This window comes from Brassica napus, chromosome C1 (assembly GCF_020379485.1).
Source record: "Brassica napus cultivar Da-Ae chromosome C1, Da-Ae, whole genome shotgun sequence".
Lineage (NCBI taxonomy): Eukaryota > Viridiplantae > Streptophyta > Magnoliopsida > Brassicales > Brassicaceae > Brassica > Brassica napus.
This window is the reverse complement of record NC_063444.1, coordinates 3,946,703-3,969,374: the sequence shown is the minus strand read 5'-3', so window position 1 is coordinate 3,969,374 and position 22,672 is coordinate 3,946,703. Positions and strand designations below refer to the sequence as shown.

Here is a 22,672-nt window from a genome sequence, read left to right as displayed (position 1 = left end):
TTTCATTTTTTTGTAAAAACGTTATTAATTCATATAACTGCAAAACAGTGAACTTTAAAATATGGATTAAAAGTTAACAAACTATAAAATCATAACAATCTAAATGAAATTGGATTACATATCGGTCATCCATCAGTTCAATCGGTTAATATCTGATTTCAGTGATTTTTAAAGGTTTTAAATATAGTTTTATAAACCTCGACCATATTATTGGATCACCATTAACCGGTTTGACCGCGGATCCGGATTGATTTTAATAGCACTGATTTAAATGCAAAACTATTTTAAATACACAAAATTCTTATAAATTAACAAAATAGTTGTTAAGTTATTAGTGAAACTTTCGTCATAAAACATTCCGCGCTTTGCAAGCGCGGGTCAATATCTAGTTGTTATGAAATCACGGTTTACAGTTATTTTTCAAAAAAAAAATCAGCGTTTATAATAAAAACTGTAGATTCGTTGGAATCAAATCATTAAACAATATAACCATTGATTTATTTATGCACATAATAAAAATACATTGTGATTTAACGTTAGCTAATATAATTTTCTATAATTAGTTGTTGCCATTGACTGTGCATATCTACCGAGATTGTTTTTAAAATTTTAAGGTCACTAACATTTTCTAAAAAGATATTTCATTAATTATAATTAATTTTCCATTTATTTTAAAAAAGTTTGTTAATATCAGTGGTACAAGTTGATAAATACTAAGAAGAAGTAAAGGTGAAGTCAAAATGGTACTTCAATTTTAATAACGTAACAAATGTCATAAGAAAATAGAAAGAAAAGTTGATGTACCATATGATTATGGAAATAGAAATCCACTACCAAGGAGGTGTAAACCGTTTATTACAAGTCTTTTTCGACACTGGTCAAACTCAAACCCTGAGTTATAATTCGCAGTGGAGAAATCGAACCTACGACCTACAACATCACTTACCTCCCTCTTCCAAAATCCAAAACGTTGACGAGACTCAGCAAAAAGAAAAGGAGAGCTAGCTAGCACTCTTAAGCATTAGCTTCTAACCACCCATGATCATCTTGGTGCGACTCTGACCCTCCAGCTTCAATAGAAGCTTCTTCCTCACCCTTCTCCTCTCCGCCATACATCTTTCTTCTAGCTTCCTTACGAGCTTCCCTACGAGCCTCTTTCTTAGCTATATTCAAATCCTTGAACCCTTGCTCGAACTTGGCTTCATCCTCAGGAGTAAAGAAAGCTACTTCCATCTGACCTAGCTCAGCGTATCTTTGCTCCATTTTGGTTTTCCAGAAAAGACCCATCTCTGTGTCCATCTTCTGGTAGGGCGTTTTCAGCAAGTACTCGTCTATTCCTCCCGCTTTGTCGATGCAGCGGAGAGCGTGAGTGGTGACTTTGACTTTAATGTGACGGTCGAATATGTAACTGAACAATCTCTTCTCCTGAACATTAGGTTTCCAACACCTTCTCGACCTGTTCTCAAATCAAACCACAAAGTTAACCACTTTGAGATTAACAAAACAATTAACAAACCATTCAGAATCATCGAGAGGAATTATACGAACTCACATCCATATTCTATTTCTACTTACAAAGGAAACAGATAAAGACTGAAACTTTCATCACACACTACATTTCTATCTACATAAGAAGATACATTTTATCACACCATGTATGCATTGTTCAAATCAAACCATATAGTTAACAACTTTGAGATTAACAAAAAAAAGTTACCAAACCATTCAGAAGCACAGAGAGGAATATAAACTCACCTTCACATTCTACTTACAACGAACACAGATAAAGATTGTAACTTTCATCACACAAAGATACTTGGATCCTACATTTCTATCAACAAAGGAAATAAATTTCACCAAACCATGTATGCATTGTTCAACAAAGAAACAATCGCATCAAGAGCTAAACAATGAAAATGCACTGCTGCATTGCTTAAATGGTTAAATCAAGAAAGCATTCCTAAAAAAATCAACAATTAGCTTCCACAGATGCATCATGTAGAGCAAAAGCATCACAAGCTCTAAAGCAAAGTTCAACAACATATCAAGATGTAAAGCAAATGCAACCTTCAACACGAATACACATACAAATAAAGAGATCAAGAAAGAGACTGACTTGTTGCCACCGTCTTCACTGACGCGGTTACCGTACTGGATATGGCGGCCGGCGTAGAGACCGCGTTTGGCTCTGCCCATCACGACTTTGGAATCGGGAACGCAGGCCTTGAGCTTCTCTTTCAGCTCAGGGGTCAGAGTCTCCGCTCCGACCTTCTTCACCAGCTTCTTCATCATCTCTTTCCCTCTGAACGCCATTTTCGTCTCTCCTCCCGAAGATCGCAGATCGCAAAACCCTATTCTTCGTCTTCCCCAAATCTATGTATGCTTGGTATAACCTGGTTTAGTTAACGATTTTAGTAAACCGGGTCCAGTAAAATCCGGTTTGATATTAGCCTAATTACGCTCATTTCATAAGTTTGGGCTTATTTTGAAAATAATTAGAAATATAGGGACCGCTATGGCGCTACTATCGGACTGGGCTTTTTATTAATGGGCCGTTGAGGTTGACTCGCTCTTTCCGTTTTGATGAATCTCACCAATAAATACATACATTTTATCTCACTTTGTGTTTGCCAGTGTTCTGAGATCCGAAATCTCTCTAGCTCTGCACCTCCGTCGATCACCTCCTCTCTCTCTCTGGATCTCTCGTACCTTTGAGGTTCGTCTCTCTGCCTAAACGTTCGATACATGATCCAGATTTTGTAGAGATCGATCCTCGTTTTACCTTTTCTTTTGTGTAAATCTACATTGCTTGGGCGTCCTTTGTTTGATCTCGATCCGAGTCCGTTAGATTCCCGATTTTTCATGTTTATGCTGCTGAGTGAGACTAGATTTCGAAATCTGGGGAGCTAAAGCGTAGAGAGATGGCATTTTGTTTTTTTTTTATTTTAGTTGATCCGAAGCTTTGTTATCGATTAAAAATATGATTGATCATAACGTTTTGATCGTAGCTGGTAAAGTGATGTTTTATTGATGGATCTGAGGATTTATATTTTGTATATGTTTTGCATCTTTCGATTTGTCTTGTGTAATCGTGATGTTTGCTCATAATTCACCGATTGGAGAACAGAGATGTTGATCCCTGCTAGTTTTTTTTTTTAAATAATTTTTTGAAATACAGAGATGCTGAGTAGAGTGGTGTATATCATTGCTGAGTAGTAATGTGGATACTATTAAACTTCTTGTATAAAATTTACTTGAGCAGTTATGAGAAACGAATAAGGTTCTTCTCCTCTGTAACTCAAACTTGAAACCGCAAGAAATGTTAACATTTTGCTTATCATGTTTGTTTCTATGTGATCTGTACAGCGTTATGTCCTTTATTAGTTTTAAGGATGTGAAAATCTAGTTTTGGGTTCGTTGTGTTCACTCCATTCACTTGCATGGGTTTCCTTTTATTTGAGCTCACAAGTTTTCTTCATTTTGGTTTCTCTTTCGCTTTTTGTTGCAGGAGTGAAAAAGATGGAAAAATCCAGTACATTGCTTGTATACTATGGCAAAGGGACTCCAGCAGTTGCCAAAGAGATTAAAGAAGCTCTCAAAGGAAATGATGTGGAAGCAAAAGTTGATGCCATGAAGAAGGCGGTTATGCTTCTGCTGAATGGAGAAACCATCCCGCAGCTTTTCATAACTATTATAAGATACGTGCTGCCTTCTGAGGACCACACAATCCAAAAGCTTCTGCTGCTGTACCTGGAGCTGATTGAAAAGACGGATTCTAGGGGGAAGGTCCTGCCTGAAATGATTTTGATATGCCAGATTCTTCGTAATAATCTGCAGCATCCGAATGAGTACATTCGTGGAGTGACACTGAGGTTTCTTTGCCGGTTGAAGGAGACTGAAATTGTTAAGCCTTTGACTCCATCAGTGTTGCAAAATCTGGAGCACCGCCACCCGTTTGTTCGTAGGAATGCAATTCTGGCCATCATGTCGATATATAAGCTTCCAAATGGCGACCAACTCTTCGTTGATGCGCCTGAAATGATCGAGAAAGCTCTGTCAACAGAACAAGATCCGTCTGCCAAGAGAAATGCATTTCTAATGCTCTTTACCTGTGCTGAAGAACGAGCTGTGAATTATCTTCTGAGCAGTGTTGACAAGGTTTCAGACTGGAATGAATCGCTTCAGATGGTGGTGCTGGAGTTGATTCGAAGTGTCTGTAAGACTAAACCAACAGAGAAGGGGAAATATATTAAGATTATTATTTCTCTGTTAAGCGCCACTTCTTCTGCAGTTATCTATGAATGTGCTGGGACTCTTGTTTCTCTCTCGTCTGCCCCCTACTGCTATTAGAGCTGCTGCCAACACCTACTGTCTACTTCTTCTTTCTCAGAGTGACAACAATGTGAAGCTTATTTTACTCGATCGGTTGAGTGAGCTTAAGTCATTGCACAGAGATATCATGGTTGAGTTGATAATAGATGTTCTCAGAGCACTCTCTGTATGCTCGGTATAACCTGGTTTAAGTAACGATTTTAGTAAACCGGATTCAGTCAAATCCGGTAGGATATTTATCACAATTACGATCACTTTATAAAGTTTGGGTTTATTTTGAAAACAATTAGAAACAATGTTTTTAAAACCGGACCGGCTAACGAACCGAAAATATTTTGGATTATGGGTCATCGTGGTTCGACTGGGCTTGATCGGTTTTGATTGGATTAAACTGAATTTAATTATATTTTGCAAATAGTACGCATATTCTTAAATCATATAAATGAAATATTTCATTAACCATAATCTTTATAAAAACTTAAAATATAACAAACTAAAAATATAAGAAAACTAATAAATTAATTTAATAGCTCATATAGTTTTCTTTGTATCTTTAGCACTTCTAAATCATCATCATCCTTTTAAAAAGTTAGTTAAAAAATATATCTTGAAGCTGATTATGTAAAGTGTAAATCAAGCTAAGTTTAAATTTGTTCCTCGAATGATGAGTAAAAATAAGTTCAATGCTTTGTTCTTTCGTAAATTATATAAATTTTACAAATCTAAATATTTTAATTATTAAAATCTTCAACACAATTGATCATGAAAAAATTCTAAACAAAGTAAGAAATAAACACAAACAATATTTTGACATGAATAATTATGTTTGTTAGTCTTGTGAGTTACAGTGATGTTAAATGAAAAAAAAACGAGACGAGTATACTTTATTAATCTTTTCACAGATCCTAATTTTACGAAGAAAAATAAATTGTTTTATTAACAAATGTTTGATTATATACTAACCAAGATTTGGTCCGTTCATTGCATCGACGGTTATTGGGTTAATTTTAATTGGGTTTAAGCATTAACCCAATCTGGATCTGTGTCCGGTTTGCAGTTAAACCCGGTCCGGTCCGGTTTTAAAAACACAGATTACAAACTTCGGGACACTAAAATTGTATAACTTCTGTTGGAGTGGGCTTTTCATTAATGGGCCCTTGAGGTTGACTCGCTCTTTCCGTTCTTCGTTTCGATGAGTCAGATAAGACGTATCTCACCAATAAAAATACATTTATCTCAGTGTTGCGAGTATTCGAGATCCGAAATCTCTCGAGCTTTGTACCTCCGTCGATCACCTCCTCTCTCTGGATCTCTCGTACCTTTGAGGTTTGTCTCTCTGCCAAACTTTCGATACATGATCCAGATTTTGTAGAGATCGATCCTCGTTTTACCTTTTCTTTTGTGTAAATCGACATTGCTTGGGCGTCCTTTGTTTGATCTCGATCCGAGTCCGTTAGATACCCGATTTTCATGTCTATGCAGCTGAGTGAGACTAGACTCGATTGCTGCTTTCTAAATCTGGGGAGTTAAAGCGTAGAGAGATGGCATTTTGTTTTTTGATTTTAGTTGATCCGAAGCTTTGTTATCGGTTTAAAAAATGATTGATCATAATGTTTTGATCGTAGCTGGTAAAGTGATGTTTATTGATGGATCTGAGGATTTACATTTTGTCTTTGTTTTGCATCTTTCGATTTTTCTCGTGTAATTGTGATGTTTGCTCATAATTCACGGATTGGAGAACAGAGATGTTGATCCTTGCTAGTTTCTTTTTTTTTAATTGAATTTTGAAATACGGAGATGCCAAGTAGAGTGGGGTATATTATTGCTGAATAGTGATGTGGATTCTATTAAACTTCTTGTATAAAATTTACTTGAGGAGTAATGAGGAGACGAATAAGGTTCTTCTGCTCTGTAAACTCAAACTTGAAACCGCAAGAAATGTTTACATTTTGCTTATCATGATTGTTACTATGTGATCTGTACAGCATTATGTCTTTTATTAATTTTAAGGATGTGAAAAATCTTGTTTTGCGTTCCTGGTGTTCACTCCATTCACTTTCATGGATTTCCTTTCGTTCGAGCTCACAAGTTTTCTTCATTTTGGTTTCTCTTTCGCTTTTTGTTGCAGAAGTGAAAAAGATGGAAAAATCTAGTACATTGCTTGTATACTATGACAAAGGGACTCCAGCAGTTGCCAAAGAGATTAAAGAAGCTCTCGAAGGAAATGATGTGGAAGCGAAAGTTGATGCCATGAAGAAGGCGGTTATGCTTCTGCTGAATGGAGAAACCATCCCGCAGCTTTTCATAACTATTATAAGATACGTGCTGCCTTCTGAGGACCACACAATCCAAAAGCTTCTGCTGCTGTACCTGGAGCTGATTGAAAAGACGGATTCTAGGGGGAAGGTCCTACCTGAAATGATTTTGATATGCCAGAATCTTCGTAATAATCTGCAGCATCCGAATGAGTACATTCGTGGAGTGACACTGAGGTTTCTTTGCCGGTTGAAGGAGACTGAAATTGTTGAGCCTTTGACTCCATCAGTGTTGCAAAATCTGGAGCACCGCCACCCGTTTGTTCGTAGGATTGCAATTCTGGCCATCATGTCGATATATAAGCTTCCAAATGGCGACCAACTCTTCGTTGATGCACCTGAAATGATCGAGAAAGCTCTGTCAACAGAACAAGATCCGTCTGCCAAGAGAAATGCATTTCTAATGCTCTTTACCTGTGCTGAAGAACGAGCTGTGAATTATCTTCTGAGCAATGTTGACAAGGTTTCAGACTGGAATGAATCGCTTCAGATGGTGGTGCTGGAGTTGATTCGAAGTGTCTGTAAGACTAAACCAACAGAGAAGGGGAAATATATTAAGATTATTATTTCTCTGTTAAGCGCCACTTCTTCTGCAGTTATCTATGAATGTGCTGGGACTCTTGTTTCTCTCTCGTCTGCCCCTACTGCTATTAGAGCTGCTGCCAACACCTACTGTCTACTTCTTCTTTCTCAGAGTGACAACAATGTGAAGCTTATTTTACTCGATCGGTTGAGTGAGCTTAAGTCATTGCACAGAGATATCATGGTTGAGTTGATAATAGATGTTCTCAGAGCACTCTCAAGCCCGAACCTTGATATCCGCAAGAAGACACTTGACATTGCCCTTGACTTGATTACTCATCACAATATCAATGAGGTCGTTCAAATGTTGAAGAAAGAAGTCGTGAAGACACAGAGTGGAGAGCTTGAGAAGAATGGAGAGTACAGGCAAATGCTTATTCAAGCAATTCATGCTTGTGCAGTTAAGTTCCCTGAAGTTGCAAGCACAGTGGTCCATCTTCTAATGGATTTCTTGGGAGATAGCAATGTGGCTTCAGCACTTGACGTGATTTCATTTGTCCGAGAGATAATAGAAACGAATCCCAAGTTGAGAGTTTCAATTATAACCAGGTTGCTAGACACGTTCTATCAGATCCGCGCAGGAAAGGTCTGCCCTTGTGCACTTTGGATTATTGGGGAGTATTGTCTATCATTTTCGGAAGTTGAGAGTGGCATTTCCACCATTACACAATGCCTTGGGGAGTTACCGTTTTACTCTGTTTCTGAGGAATCTGAGCCAACTGAGGCATCGAAGAAGATTCAGCCAACTTCTTCCGCCATGGTGTCCTCTAGAAAACCTGTGATTCTTGCTGATGGAACTTACGCAACCCAAAGCGCAGCCTCTGAAACCACATTCTCCTCACCAACAGTTGTTCAGGGATCATTGGCTTCAGGAAATTTGAGAGCGCTGCTTCTAACTGGTGATTTTTTCCTTGGAGCAGTTGTTGCTTGCACACTGACTAAACTTGTTCTTAGGTTAGAAGAGGTTCAGTCATCTAAAACTGAAGTGAACAAGACAGTCACACAGGCGTTGCTGATCATGGTTTCTATGTTGCAACTTGGCCAATCTCCTGCTTCTCCACACCCTATTGATAATGATTCATATGAGAGGATTGTCTTGTGCATAAAATTGCTTTGCCATAAGAATGATGGGATGAAAAAGATATGGCTGGAATCCTGCCGCCAGAGTTTTGTCAAGATGATTTCTGAAAAACAGCTTAGAGAGATGGCTGAACTTAAGGCAATGGCCCAAACAACTAATGCCCAACCTGATGATCTCATTGACTTCTTCCATCTGAAGAGCCGGAAGGTAACAATATTATTTTCTAAATTAAGCTGGCTTCATTGTTTTCCCCCTTGTGAACAATTCCTACGCAACCTGTTCAGGTTGTGTTTACTTTCTTGTACTGTTCATATCCATTTTTTCTTTCTCATTTTGAAAGAAGGACAACAGAAGTTGATAGTGGCTGTTTATATACATATATTGGTCAGTAGATTAAAGTACGGATGATAAGTTTCTTTCAGGGAATGAGTCAACTTGAGCTAGAAGACCAGGTACAAGATGACCTAAAGCGTGCAACTGGAGAATTCACCAAGGACGAGAACGATGCGAACAAACTAAACCGCATTCTTCAACTCACAGGATTCAGTGATCCAGTCTATGCTGAAGCATATGTGACCGTCCATCACTATGACATCGCACTCCAAGTTACTGTCATCAACCGTACAAAGGAAACCCTACAGAATCTGTGCTTGGAGTTAGCAACCATGGGTGATCTCAAGCTCGTTGAGCGTCCTCAAAACTATAGTCTGGCACCGGGAACGAACATGCAGATAAAAGCAAACATCAAGGTCTCGTCCACAGAGACTGGAGTCATATTCGGGAATATCGTCTATGAGACATCAAATGTAATGGAGCGAAATGTCGTGGTACTCAACGACATACACATTGATATCATGGACTATATCTCCCCTGCTGTTTGCACAGAGGTTGCTTTTAGAACCATGTGGGCAGAGTTCGAATGGGAAAACAAGGTAATTTACCTGTTACACTGTACCTTTCTTTGAGTTTGGTTATTAACGATTCAGTCTTGGTCGTCATGTCAGGTTGCTGTGAACACCACGATTCAAAACGAAAGAAAGTTCCTCGACCACATAATCAAATCCACAAACATGAAGTGTCTCACTCCTCCGTAAGCTCAGATTCTTATTTTTGCTTCCCATTATATAGACCGAAACTCTTGTTACTAATTGATGCTTCTCTCTGTTTGCAGATCTGCAATAGAAGGAGAATGCGGGTTCCTATCGGCAAACTTATATGCAAAAAGTGTGTTTGGTGAGGATGCTCTTGTGAATGTGAGTATCGAGAAGCAAACTGATGGGGCATTGAGTGGCTACATAAGGATAAGGAGCAAGACGCAAGGGATTGCTCTAAGTCTTGGAGACAAAATCACCCTCAAACAAAAGGGTAGTAGCTGAGGTTAGCTGAATAATATTCATATCTTCTTCCCAAAACCTTTTTCCGATCCAGTCCATACATATATATGTTATACGTGGAATCCTCACACTCCTTAACCGGGTGTAATTCCCGGTACACAATACCGATTAATTGTTACAACATACAGGGTTGGAATGGTGGCACAAGGTAACAGATTTAGACCACGTTGGTATCTCTCTTGAGCAATCTTTTGTTGGTTGAATCTGTTTACTGCGGAGTGAGGCGTTTAAAGCATATGTAAAGACACTATTTTGTTACCGATGGTTTTTTCGTGTTTTTTCATGTTCTTAGTACTTGACGATTTTGTTTTATCTGTAATGTTTTTCGTTCTATAATGTCGTTTGATGGGGGAGATTAAACCATTATTTTCATGAAATAATTTTATCGATCGTAGAGTCGCGAAGTTACATGGTTTTGGTCCTAGGCGCAGCTGTTTAACGTCGTTTGCGTTCCTCTTCTTTGACCATTATTTCTCCACCAGCCAGGCTCAACTGTCATCAATCGGCGATGCATTCGAATACGTATGGCTGACAGTATCTGAGCCTATACATAACCCGAGAGAAGGACGCTGACGGCGACTCTGGCGTTTTTGACAAGTTAAAACTGACGTGGTGACAACAGATTGTTGGCTCTCGGACCTTATATAGATCCAGTGTTCTGGTCCTGCCCTTATCTCCACACTCACGCCGCTACAACACAACCAATAACAAAACTTGCACGTGGGGTACGGTGGAAGTATCTTAATGTTGACAGTACTGCATGCTACGATGAATTTACATATGATTTAAATCTACAAACCCCACTTGATTTGGAAAGTTTTAACATCGTCAATTTTGAACCATAAAACTATATTTTTCATTATCTTCTCATGCAGCTTACTAATTTCCATCATTATCTGTATCGTAGTTGTCATAGGTTGATAATGGAATTATACTGGTTTAAATCCACAAAAATAAGTGTACCACAAAACCACTTCCTAATATCTTACTTATAATAATTGATACGAAGAGTAACCTTAAGCTCATTAAGTTAGCAAAAAAAAAAACCTTAAGCTCATCTCTCCAAGAGCTGAGTCGGTAGAGCAAGAAAAGAAAATGTTCATCTTTCTCTGTTTCTCATGGGTTTTCATGCTTCTTACGTTTGTCTCTTTGATCTGTTTCGTGAAAAAGATTAAAGAAACTAAAACATTGAATCTTCCTCCAAGTCCTCCAAGTTTTCCCATCATCGGAAACTTGCACCAACTCGCAGGACTACGTCACCGATGCTTTCACCACCTCTCCATCAAATACGGACCCGTGGTGCTTCTTCATCTCGGCTTCGTTCCAACCGTTGTCATCTCCTCGAGTGAAGCAGCCGAAGAAGTCCTTAGAACTAATGACCTTGGATGCTGCAGCAGACCAAAGACTGTCGCCACGGGAAAACTCTCATACGGTTTCAAAGACATCAGCTTCGCGCAGTACGGCGAGTACTGGCGAGAGATGCGGAAGCTCGCTGTCGTCGAGCTATTCAGCCTCAAGAAGGTTCATTCGTTCAAGAACATCAGAGAGGAAGAGGTTGGATTCATGGTGAAAAAGGTTTCAGAATCTTCTTTAAAACAATCTCCCGTTGATCTAAACAAAACCTTTTTCTCTTTAACCGCAAGCATCATTTGTAGAGTGGCTTTAGGACAGAACTTCAACGAGAGTGGGTTTGTGATTGAACAAGATAGAATCGAAGAGCTTGTACGTGATGCATTGGTTGCTCTTGGTAGTTTCACTTGCTCTGATGTTTTCCCTGGTGGACTTGGGAGATTGTTAGATTGGTTGTTTGGTGGACACAAGAGGATAAACAAAGTGTTTGAAGAGCTTGATGCCTTTTACCAGCATGTGATTGATGACCATTTGAAGCCTGAAGCAGCAGGGAAGAAAGCTATTGACTCTGCGGCGGATATTGTTGCACTCTTGTTGGATATGATGGAGAAACAAGGGAAGAAAGATTATTTCAAGCTGATCAACATTAGTAATATCAAGGGAGTACTCATGGTAATAATCTCAAATCTATCTTGCTAAGTGTTACATTATACTCACTCATAAAAAAAATATCATTTTCACATATTCGCATAAAGTAAGAAATAATTGAATTATATTTATATTTTCAATAAATGCATTTGTTTAACCAGTAGTTTTGAGATAAATTAAATTATTTATAAGATTGAAGCATTTTTCGATTAGTATTAAAATTAAAATAGATGAAAATTGCATTGAAATTATAATACCATTTGTGAATCAAGAAAAAAATATCAAAATGATATTTTGTAAAACAAAGAGAGTATTAATTACAAAGATACAGTCTCCATGTAGGTAGCAGTAAGATGGATTTTAAAACCAACTACTAGGACCAGACCACTATACTACAATTATATAGGTCTTGATCATTCATTTCATTTGTTTGCATCTGATTTTACGTGACCTTCACGTTACCAAAACAAAAATTCACATACAAATGCAAACACTGACTTGATTTCCAAACCTTGTGCTTATATGTGTTTTTATGTATTTTTGTGTTTTGTCAGAACATATTTCTTGCAGGGATAGATACAGGAGCTATAACCATGATATGGGCCATGACAGAACTCGTTAGAAACCCTAAAGTGATGAGAAAGGCACAAGAAGAGATCCGAACCACCCTAGGGCTCAACAAGGAGAGGATCACTGAAGAAGACGTTGACAAAGTTGGTTACCCTAAAGCTCATAATCAAGGAAACGTTTAGGCTACACCCAGCAGCTCCATTATTAGTCCCCAGAGAAACTATGTCTCACGTCAAGATCAACGGCTACGATATACCTCCCAAAACACAAATCCAACTCAACGTATGGGCCATAGGACGTGACCCCAGGCGATGGACCGATCCTGAAGAGTTCATCCCTGAACGGTTTGCTAACAGTTCTGTAGATTTCAGAGGACAACACTTTGATCTGTTGCCGTTTGGTTCTGGTAGGAGGAGTTGTCCTGGAATGCCTATGGCGCTTGCTTCCGTGGAATTAGGACTGTTGAGTTTGCTTTACTTCTTTGATTGGAAGTTGCCTGAAGGGATGGTTAGTGAAGAACACATTGATATGGAAGAAGCTGGTAATCTTACCGTTGTAAAGAAACAACCTCTTCTACTTGTGCCTGTTCGACACCATTGATGAGCATCGAGCTTTCACAGAAAGCTAAGACGTTCTGTATATTCTTGCGTTGTATGAGAAATAGGTGTATGAACAACTTAATAAGATCCAATATGTATCAAGAATTAATGTATGAGCAATGTTCAAGAAACCACTAGATGGTAATGGCCCTTTGTAGAGGTATAGAGGGAAGCGGATTATTCGGTACTTAGAGCAAATTCTTTACTTATTTATATATATTTTATATTTATATTATTTTAAACTTTTTAAATTTTAATTATAAAATCATTTGATGAATTATCAAATTATATATACAAAACAAAATAAATTAGACAAATTTGTAAACTATTATTAACATTATTACTTAATTTAGTAAATTCATACTAATTTAATCGGTTTAAATCAATTTAGAATGGTTTAAACTGATTTGAATAGTAGAAATCAGATTTGAAAAAAAAAACGATTTTGCCGCCTAGACACTATCTAGAATGTAATATTATCAAGAAATTGGTTTATTGGCTCTAAAATGGTTCGGTGATGCTGATCTGAAAATTTATAACAGTCAAAAACGTAGCACAACAACTAAGAAAACAAACATGCTGATCTTCTGGTTATAACATCGAATAGAATAAAATGAACTAAATTAGGGACTTTGATCAGTGACTAAAAAGCTATACCTGATTGACAGTATTTATATACGTATAAAAGAGTACATCTGCTTCTCCACTGAAGAAGAGCAGACACAATATGATCACAACAAAACATGGCATTCAACCAGACAACAGTGGAAGTAGTGCGTCTAAGGTCAACATCATTCTTGAATCTTGAGTTTCTCACTAGGCGGTGTTCCTTTAAAACTTCCATATCTCATAGGCTTAGGTATGTAAAGAGAGCTGAGCATCTTCTCCAAAGCCACCACTGTGTATCTCACATACTTGCTCGAACTCGCATCTTTCTCAACCAACGGCCCATAGTTCTGCATATAGCTTCCTGTAAACCGGCACAACAGCCTGAACAATCTGTTGACAAACTCTATCTCTCAAATCTTTTTCCGGCACAGCCCATGTAGATTGCTTCTTATAACCTGTTACACTCTTACCTTTCTTTGAGTTTGGTTATTAAAATTTCAGTGGTGGTCTTCATGTCAGGTTGCTGTGAACACCACGATTCAGAACGAAAGAGAGTTCCTCGACCACATAATCAAATCCACAAGCATGAAGTGTCTAAGTTCAGATTCTTATTTTCTTCCCATTATATAGACCGAAACTCTTGTTACTAATTGATTCTTCTCTCTGTTTGCAGATCTGCAATAGAAGGAGAATGCGGGTTCCTATCAGCAAATTTATATGCAAAAAGTGTGTTTGGTGAAGATGCTCTTGTGAATGTGAGTATCGAGAAGCAAACTGATGGGGCATTGAGTGGCTACATAAGGATAAGGAGCTACAACCGTTACCCACTTCTTTCTTTGGTTAACATAACCTATAACTCTACCAAAACTTTTTATTGTATTAAATAAACCCAATATCTCCCTGTAAATAACACTAACATCACAATTGAGCTGCCACATTCTTACATTCACTAAGTTTCATATACTCTGATAAATATCCAAAGATCAAACCATGGCAACAAACGCATGCAAATTCCTTTGCCTCATTCTCCTCTTTGACTTCGTCGCCCAAGGTATAGTGTTATCTATATATACATTTATATGGAACAAAATGTTAAAATCTTCACACATTATTATATATACCAGATCTAATTCGTTTGAAGTTTTAACGTAACAGCACGTAATATGTATTCTATAACTAATTTTCTTTCATAATTTTTTTGCCCTTGGAAAATTTAGGATTTTGGTGTTCTAGATCCTTTAGTGATATATCACTGAAACAATCAAAAACCGGAAAAATGATCAAGAACACACCAGAGTGGGAAGTGATATTGACGAACCCTTATTCCTGCACAGGAACTGACATAGTGTTGTCATGTGTCGGTTTCAAATCGCTCACACCCATCGACCGTTCGCAAATATCGGTATCCGGTAACGAGTGTTCGCTCATCAACAATCTATATGGCGAAACTGACTTTGTTTTCAAATACGTATAGACCGAGAAGTTCGATATCAAGATCAAGTCGGGCGAAGTAGCTTGCTCTTAAATTTTCTGCCCTTGGTTTAATTTGGTCTTTGTTCATGTTTGTTTAGTTACTTGAGCTGATGAGCAAGTGAAGCTGATGATCATTATTACATATATATATATATATGTATATATATTTTTTTTGTTAACCGAGGGTCCCAGGTCGGGGCCCAGACATCCCTCGAGGCCCGCAGCAGCCACGTCATTTCCACCCTAGGAGTAGCAGGGTGGGCCCGGGTGGCCCGGCGTAGAGGTATATCTGAGAGGGGAGGTTCGAACTCGCGGCCCTTAGGACCATTGCGAGCCGCCTCACACCACTTGACCACCAACGTCTAGATATTATTTAGCAAGTATTTTTTTAAAAAAGAATTGATTGAATCTCCATTGTATTCATTCTCAATAAAAACATGACTTACTATTAAACATGATATTGTTTAAAACTAATTATGACATAGATATATATTTATGTAATTTTGTATTTTATGATAAGATTTTTGAAATATGCTAATAACTAATAGATTGTAATTAAATCAATATCATCAAATATAACACTAAAAATGTAATAATGGAAATATAAAAATATTTAATTACACTAGATAATTTGTTGCCAAATTATAGTTTTAAATATATACATATCTTTCATTAAATGTAAATATAGCATAATCAAAATTAATTATTGTAAATTAATTTTACTAAATTAGTCAAATCAAAGTCAAAACAAAAAATATTGTTACATAAATGGCAAATTATAATTTTTAATCATAAAAGATATTTTATTCTATAAAATAAACCCAATACCTCCCTATAAATAACACTAACATCACAATTTATCAGCCACATTCTCATATTTACTAAGTTTTACATATTCTCTGATAAATATCCAAACATCAAACCATGAAAACAAATGCATGCAAATTCCTTTGCCTCATTCTCCTCTTTGCTTTCGTCTCCCAAGGTATAGTTATATAATACATTTATATAGAACAAAATGTTACAATCGTCGCACATTATTATATATAACAGATCCAATTTGTTTAAAGCTTACACCGTTTTTAACGTAACATCACGTAATGTGTATTCTATAACTAATTTTCTTTCATAATTATTTTGCCCTTGAAATATTTAGGATTTGGGTGTTATGGACCCGGAACCTTTGAGAATATATATCTGAAGCAATCCAAAACCGGAAAAATGATCAAGAATACACCAGAATGGGAAGTGAGAGTGACGAACCCTTGCACCTGCACAGGCACTGACATAGTATTGACATGTGTCGGTTTAAAATCGCTCACGCCCATCGACCATTCGCAGATATCGATATCCGGTAACGAGTGTAAGATAACCAACAATCTATATGGCCATACTGACTTCGTTTTCAAATACGTATGGGCCAAGAAGTTCGATATCCAAATGGAGTCGGGTGGAATCGCTTGCTCTTAAATTTTCTGCCCTTAGTTTAATTTGGTATTTGTTCATGTTTGTTAGTTGATGAGCATGTAAAACTGATGATCATTATTACACACACACATATATATATATATAGACTAATAAATATGTACGCGTTTTATTATTGAGTTTTATGTCATTTTATTAGTAGTATCTATTACTGTTCACATTTTGGTGACCAAACAATTGTAGTGTTTATCGTTTTATTTCTCTAAGCCACACTTTCATCTAGGCCGTTAAAAAAACAATACTCATTGCAACTGCATTATTCGACCACGCTTTCATGATCATATAAATATCTAAGAAATGATCAACATACGTAGTTTAATTTCTCCTGGACAACTGCAGTCAGATCAAGCCTCTGTATGGCGGCAACAATGAAGCTCTCAAAGCTCAGGGTTTGCTCCGACAGCTTAACGCTCATAGCAGCAATCAACAACAAACAACAGATGAAGGAAATTGTGAGTATCGTCAGAGATATTCAAGAAATCTCCTCTGAGTTTGATTTTATCGTTTTTTCTCATATTCCACGCAAGAACAATGAAAGAGCAGACTCTTTGGCTAAACAGACCCTTAGAGCTGTTTCTGTGTAATCCCCCACCTAGTGGGCCGACTTTGCCTTTTTTGGGCTTTAATTTAAGTATGTTTAGTGACAAAAAAAAAAATTTCTCCATGAATGACAATACAAATAAAGACAGTAACCACGTAAAGAGCAAAGAGATATACACCTTCCGCTACCTTAAATGTCATAAATGGAATTGAAGATGTGTTGACCAGCCATGAGCCATTTACAAGCAGTCAACAAGTAATAATATACATTGCCAACGGGTCTATAAATACTCTATTCATTTCGTAATAAAAAATGTTTTGATTAAAAGTATAAGGATTAGGAAATTTATTTTGTAAAAATATTTTTTTAATAATATAACTTTAAATCGAGTTAACCAATATTTATGAAGTAACATACTCCCTCTGTTTCACTAAGATAAAAATTTTAGAGAAATTGTTCCAAAAAAATAGTTTTTTTTTATGTTTTCTATACAAAAATTACAAATTTTAATAAAATTAATTGAATTTATTGAAAAACTATTGGTTAAAAAGCATTGGAATTTGATAATTTAAAAAAAAAAATGATTCATAATTAATATGTTTTCTTACCAGTACATTCATCTTTAAGAAATGAGGGAATATTATTAGTCAATCAATTTTCAATAAAGTTAAAATTATCTTTAAAATATTAATTTTATATTTTGAAACATCAAATTTTCTCTCAAATACTCTCTCCGTTTCAAATTATTTGTCGTTCTAGAGTTTTGCACACAAATTAAGAAACTAGTTAAATGCTCAAATTTACCCTTGTTTAACCATTATAATTGCATAACATTTATTGTTTATCTTAGTTTAATTAGGGATAAATAGAGAAATTAGTAGAAAATTGCATTGAAATCATAAAACGACATTTATTTTTTAACAAAATTATAAGTTATAACGATAATTAATTTGAAACGGAGGGATCGGAGTATCTTATATTACAGAATCGATGGAGTATATTTAGTTACAAGATTGTCGTTTATTTATTAATTGTGTTTATATAATATAATATCGTTCCAAAAAAAAGGTTTATAGATTCTAATGAATTCAAGAATTGTAACTCTATTGGTTATTAATTACGGAAGCAAGAGACTTCACGTTAACATACGCAATGGCTATATAAACTTGACAGATTCTTTTCTCACTCTCCATCTCTTAAAAAACAAAAATCACAATAACAATGGCATTTGCTCTTAAGTATTTTCTTATGTTTCTACTTCTGTCTATGGTTACTCAAGGTAATGTAATCGAATCTCTAAAGGCATATATCTCAGAAATTTCATGCGTTTAGTGCATATATCTAATCTTAATATCCAGTCATCATCATGGGATGCTTAATCCGTTTTTTTTTTTCGTTTGATGCTTCTGTTCTTTGGATTATATTATATGAAAATATATGATCTGAAATGAGATTTCAAATATTTAAGATATTGTTTCATATATTTAGGATGTCTTTCTCTATATATATATGTTACAAGTATATCCATATGTCTCCATTCTTTTTCATATACACATAGAGTTACAAAACTGATAAAAAAGGACACATAACCCACACAGGACAATGCCGCTGCGCTTTCAGTGACCTCCAGATCGGCGCGGTGAGGACGGGGAGACAAGTTGCCGGACAACCGGAGTGGAAAGTGACGGTTGTCAACACGTGTAACTGTCCTCAGAAGCAGGTGACTCTCTCATGCGGAGGGTTTGCTCCTGTGAATCCTGTCAAGCCATGGCTACTTCGCCCACAAGGAAGAACGTGTCTTCTGATTAATGGAGAAGTTATGCCAGCTGGAGCCACAGCTGAGTTCGCTTATGCCGGCCAGCCTTACATCTTCAGACCCGTCAGCTCCAGGGTCAAAATAAGTTGCATGAATTAATTTCTTTTGCTATTACAACTTTCTGATTCATGCCTGTGAACAAGGTTATAAGGTTTCTTGCTCTCAAGCAAAGCAATATACTTTTCTTTTTGCCAAGATATTGATGTACTGCGCATCCTTATTTGTGAAACTTTGAGTTACAGACAGAAAAGGTTAAGCATTCACAGAGAAACAAAGTATTATATCATTTCCTCTCCAATTCATCATCTTCATCTCTGCCTGACGTGCGAATGCGATATTTGTGTCTCATGGTGACAACCAACACGTAGCTCTTTTTGGTTTTTGCTATTAAAGTGACAGATGTTACCAGAGCTGTTGGGTATAAAAGGTCCAAAACGAAGGGTAAATCTTAATGGTAGCATAAAATCGTCAAAATATAAATCTAGTTACACAAATAATGTAGAATCACGTAAAATAGTTAAAACTTAAAATTCCTAAATAGTATTCCTTCTATTTCATATTAAGTGTTACTTTAACATTTTTTTTTGCTACAAAAAAGTGTCATTTTAGAATTCAAATGCAACTTTCAGCTTAAAATTAATTACAAATGCATTGATTTTATAAATAATTTCATTGATCTCACGTACTATTGGTTGAATATGTGTAATTAATAAAATATTTAATGCATTTCAATCATTTTATTAATCAGTGTGAAAAATGTCAAAGTGACATTCTTTATTAAACAGAATGGATATTATCTTATCTTATAATAGAAAACCAAATTTAAATGTACACCAAAAAAATTGATAGTCACAACGTTCCGGTATGGTCCTCTGTATCTCCATGCTCGCGCCGACACAAATCAATAAGAAGACGTGCACGTGGGACGGTGGAAGAGTCTGAACTCTGAACATTGACAGTCCTACATGTTACGATGAATTTGCATTGATTTAAATCCACAAAAGTACTATCAACCACAAAAACCAACTTGATTTGGAAAGTTAACGTTACCACTTATCTTGCATGCAATAATTCATACAAAGACAAAGCTTAAGCCCATCTCTCCAAGAAACAAAGTCCTAGAAGAAAAATAAACAAGAGCAGAAAAATGGATCCCATTCAAACATAACCCAAGAACATAAACAAACTAGTTTTGATAGCCACAATCTTCCGGTTTGTCCTCTTTCTCTGCTCGAGCTTGCGACAAGACAAACAAAACCAGCTAAAACTCTTTCACGTGGAATACTCTCAACGATGGTGTTACATTTGTTTAAATCTACAAAACGTTGTGAGCCACAAAAAAACCACTTGTCTTTGAACGTCAACGTCATCAACTTTCTAGTATCTTCTTACCTATAAATAATTGATACAAAAACCAAGCTTAGGCTCATCTCTCCAAGAAAAAAAAAATGTCTATCTTTCTCTGTTTCTCATGGGTTTTCTTGCTTCTCACGTTTGTCTCGTTAATCTATTTCGTGAGAAAGATTAAAGAAAACAAAACACTATATCTTCCTCCGAGTCCTCCAACGCTTCCCATCATCGGAAACTTGCACCAACTCGCAGGACTACCTCACCGTTGCTTTCACCACCTCTCCATCAAATACGGACCCGTGGTGCTTCTTCATCTCGGCTTCGTTCCAACCGTTGTCATCTCCTCGAGTGAAGCAGCCGAAGAAGTCCTTAGAACCAATGACCTTGGATGCTGCAGCAGACCAAAGACTGTCGCCACGGGAAAACTCTCATACGGTTTCAAAGACATCAGCTTCGCGCAGTACGGCGAGTACTGGCGAGAGATGCGGAAGCTCGCTGTCGTCGAGCTATTCAGCCTCAAGAAGGTTCATTCATTCAAGAACATCAGAGAGGAAGAGGTTGGATTCATGGTGAAAAAGGTTTCAGAATCTTCTTTAAAACAATCTCCCGTTGATCTAAACAAAACCTTTTTCTCTTTAACCGCAAGCATCATTTGTAGAGTGGCTTTAGGACAGAACTTCAACGAGAGTGGGTTTGTGATTGAACAAGATAGAATCGAAGAGCTTGTACGTGATGCATTGGTTGCTCTTGGTAGTTTCACTTGCTCTGATGTTTTCCCTGGTGGACTTGGGAGATTGTTAGATTGGTTGTTTGGTGGACACAAGAGGATAAACAAAGTGTTTGAAGAGCTTGATGCCTTTTACCAGCATGTGATTGATGACCATTTGAAGCCTGAAGCAGCAGGGAAGAAAGCTATTGACTCTGCGGCGGATATTGTTGCACTCTTGTTGGATATGATGGAGAAACAAGGGAAGAAAGATTATTTCAAGCTGATCAACATTAGTAATATCAAGGGAGTACTCATGGTAATAATCTCAAATCTATCTTGCTAAGTGTTACATTATACTCACTCATAAAAAAAATATCATTTTCACATATTCGCATAAAGTAAGAAATAATTGAATTATATTTATATTTTCAATAAATGCATTTGTTTAACCAGTAGTTTTGAGATAAATTAAATTATTTATAAGATTGAAGCATTTTTCGATTAGTATTAAAATTAAAATAGATGAAAATTGCATTGAAATTATAATACCATTTGTGAATCAAGAAAAAAATATCAAAATGATATTTTGTAAAACAAAGAGAGTATTAATTACAAAGATACAGTCTCCATGTAGGTAGCAGTAAGATGGATTTTAAAACCAACTACTAGGACCAGACCACTATACTACAATTATATAGGTCTTGATCATTCATTTCATTTGTTTGCATCTGATTTTACGTGACCTTCACGTTACCAAAACAAAAATTCACATACAAATGCAAACACTGACTTGATTTCCAAACCTTGTGCTTATATGTGTTTTTATGTATTTTTGTGTTTTGTCAGAACATATTTCTTGCAGGGATAGATACAGGAGCTATAACCATGATATGGGCCATGACAGAACTCGTTAGAAACCCTAAAGTGATGAGAAAGGCACAAGAAGAGATCCGAACCACCCTAGGGCTCAACAAGGAGAGGATCACTGAAGAAGACGTTGACAAAGTTGGTTACCCTAAAGCTCATAATCAAGGAAACGTTTAGGCTACACCCAGCAGCTCCATTATTAGTCCCCAGAGAAACTATGTCTCACGTCAAGATCAACGGCTACGATATACCTCCCAAAACACAAATCCAACTCAACGTATGGGCCATAGGACGTGACCCCAGGCGATGGACCGATCCTGAAGAGTTCATCCCTGAACGGTTTGCTAACAGTTCTGTAGATTTCAGAGGACAACACTTTGATCTGTTGCCGTTTGGTTCTGGTAGGAGGAGTTGTCCTGGAATGCCTATGGCGCTTGCTTCCGTGGAATTAGGACTGTTGAGTTTGCTTTACTTCTTTGATTGGAAGTTGCCTGAAGGGATGGTTAGTGAAGAACACATTGATATGGAAGAAGCTGGTAATCTTACCGTTGTAAAGAAACAACCTCTTCTACTTGTGCCTGTTCGACACCATTGATGAGCATCGAGCTGCCACAAAAGCTTGATCTCGTTATCTTATTCGTTTGCGTATTTTTAATCCTCATTGAAAGAGGACGAGTTTAAATGGTAAGACTCTCTATATATTTATGCGTTGTATAAGAAATATGTGTATGAACAACGTAATAATATCAGTATGTATTAAGAAATTGGTTTATTGGAGTGCGCGATAAAATCCGTTTAGAGGCTAATATACCGTACCATGTTATATAGTGTAATCGTAGGGATGTCAAAAATGAGCTATAGCTCATGAGCTGGTTCAGCTCAGTTCTGTTTTTCATGAGCATAATCTTTATATTTTTAGCTCATTTAATAAATGAGTTTAATGATCGAGCT

The 22,672-nt window shown here is 36.7% G+C and overlaps 4 protein-coding genes, 1 long non-coding RNA gene and 1 pseudogene across 6 annotated transcripts; 5 read left to right on the top strand and 1 right to left on the bottom strand.

Annotated features, from left to right (window-relative positions):
- Nucleotides 1-730: 730 nt before the first annotated feature.
- LOC106375417 lies at nucleotides 731-2,374 on the bottom strand. The gene is made up of 2 exons (XM_013815314.3): nucleotides 2,117-2,374; nucleotides 731-1,456 (listed from the first exon to the last, which is right to left on the bottom strand). Exons 1-2 carry the CDS (start codon nucleotides 2,311-2,313, stop codon nucleotides 1,015-1,017), a joined length of 639 nt encoding a protein of 212 aa, XP_013670768.2. The 5' UTR covers nucleotides 2,314-2,374; the 3' UTR covers nucleotides 731-1,014.
- A 260-nt stretch (nucleotides 2,375-2,634) lies between these two features.
- LOC106375416 (coatomer subunit beta-1) lies at nucleotides 2,635-10,112 on the top strand. Of its 2 annotated transcripts, none has more exons than XM_048745272.1 (6): nucleotides 2,635-2,716; nucleotides 6,461-8,517; nucleotides 8,733-9,242; nucleotides 9,315-9,400; nucleotides 9,482-9,687; nucleotides 9,833-10,112. In XM_048745272.1, exons 2-5 carry the CDS (start codon nucleotides 6,472-6,474, stop codon nucleotides 9,684-9,686), a joined length of 2,847 nt encoding a protein of 948 aa, XP_048601229.1. In that variant the 5' UTR covers nucleotides 2,635-2,716; nucleotides 6,461-6,471; the 3' UTR covers nucleotide 9,687; nucleotides 9,833-10,112. The 2 variants fall into 2 exon arrangements, with proteins under 2 accessions (XP_048601229.1, XP_022551814.2); XM_022696093.2 differs by lacking the exon at nucleotides 2,635-2,716 and adding an exon at nucleotides 5,483-5,658.
- A 197-nt stretch (nucleotides 10,113-10,309) lies between these two features.
- On the top strand, nucleotides 10,310-13,008 carry LOC106375412 (cytochrome P450 71B2). The gene is given in 3 exon segments (XM_013815308.3): nucleotides 10,310-11,726; nucleotides 12,257-12,424; nucleotides 12,426-13,008. Coding segments are annotated over 3 exon segments (1,542 nt in total). The 5' UTR covers nucleotides 10,310-10,799; the 3' UTR covers nucleotides 12,873-13,008.
- A 1,537-nt stretch (nucleotides 13,009-14,545) lies between these two features.
- On the top strand, nucleotides 14,546-16,582 carry LOC111202910. Its single transcript, XR_002655833.2, has 2 exons — nucleotides 14,546-15,938; nucleotides 16,110-16,582. It is a non-coding gene; the product is annotated as an uncharacterized LOC111202910 (long non-coding RNA).
- Nucleotides 16,583-17,644: 1,062 nt separating this feature from the next.
- Nucleotides 17,645-19,078, top strand: LOC106372836. The gene is made up of 2 exons (XM_013813106.3): nucleotides 17,645-18,258; nucleotides 18,578-19,078. Exons 1-2 carry the CDS (start codon nucleotides 18,201-18,203, stop codon nucleotides 18,892-18,894), a joined length of 375 nt encoding a protein of 124 aa, XP_013668560.1. The 5' UTR covers nucleotides 17,645-18,200; the 3' UTR covers nucleotides 18,895-19,078.
- Nucleotides 19,079-19,608: 530 nt separating this feature from the next.
- On the top strand, nucleotides 19,609-22,529 carry LOC106375413 (annotated as a pseudogene).
- The last annotated feature ends 143 nt before the right edge of the window (nucleotides 22,530-22,672 follow it).

Excerpts from the sequence above, each read along its gene's own strand:
- LOC106375417 (XM_013815314.3), bottom strand. The coding sequence starts at position 2,313 with ATGGCGTTCAGAGGGAAAGAGATGATGAAGAAGCTGGTGAAGAAGGTC. Across the intron at positions 1,457-2,116 it reads AGTGAAGACGGTGGCAACAA|GTCGAGAAGGTGTTGGAAAC; the intron begins GTCAGTCTCTTT and ends ATTTGAGAACAG.
- LOC106375416 (XM_048745272.1), top strand. The coding sequence starts at position 6,472 with ATGGAAAAATCTAGTACATTGCTTGTATACTATGACAAAGGGACTCCA. Across the intron at positions 9,243-9,314 it reads AGTTCGAATGGGAAAACAAG|GTTGCTGTGAACACCACGAT; the intron begins GTAATTTACCTG and ends TCGTCATGTCAG. Across the intron at positions 9,401-9,481 it reads ATGAAGTGTCTCACTCCTCC|ATCTGCAATAGAAGGAGAAT; the intron begins GTAAGCTCAGAT and ends CTCTGTTTGCAG.
- LOC106372836 (XM_013813106.3), top strand. The coding sequence starts at position 18,201 with ATGGCATTTGCTCTTAAGTATTTTCTTATGTTTCTACTTCTGTCTATG. Across the intron at positions 18,259-18,577 it reads TCTGTCTATGGTTACTCAAG|GACAATGCCGCTGCGCTTTC; the intron begins GTAATGTAATCG and ends TAACCCACACAG.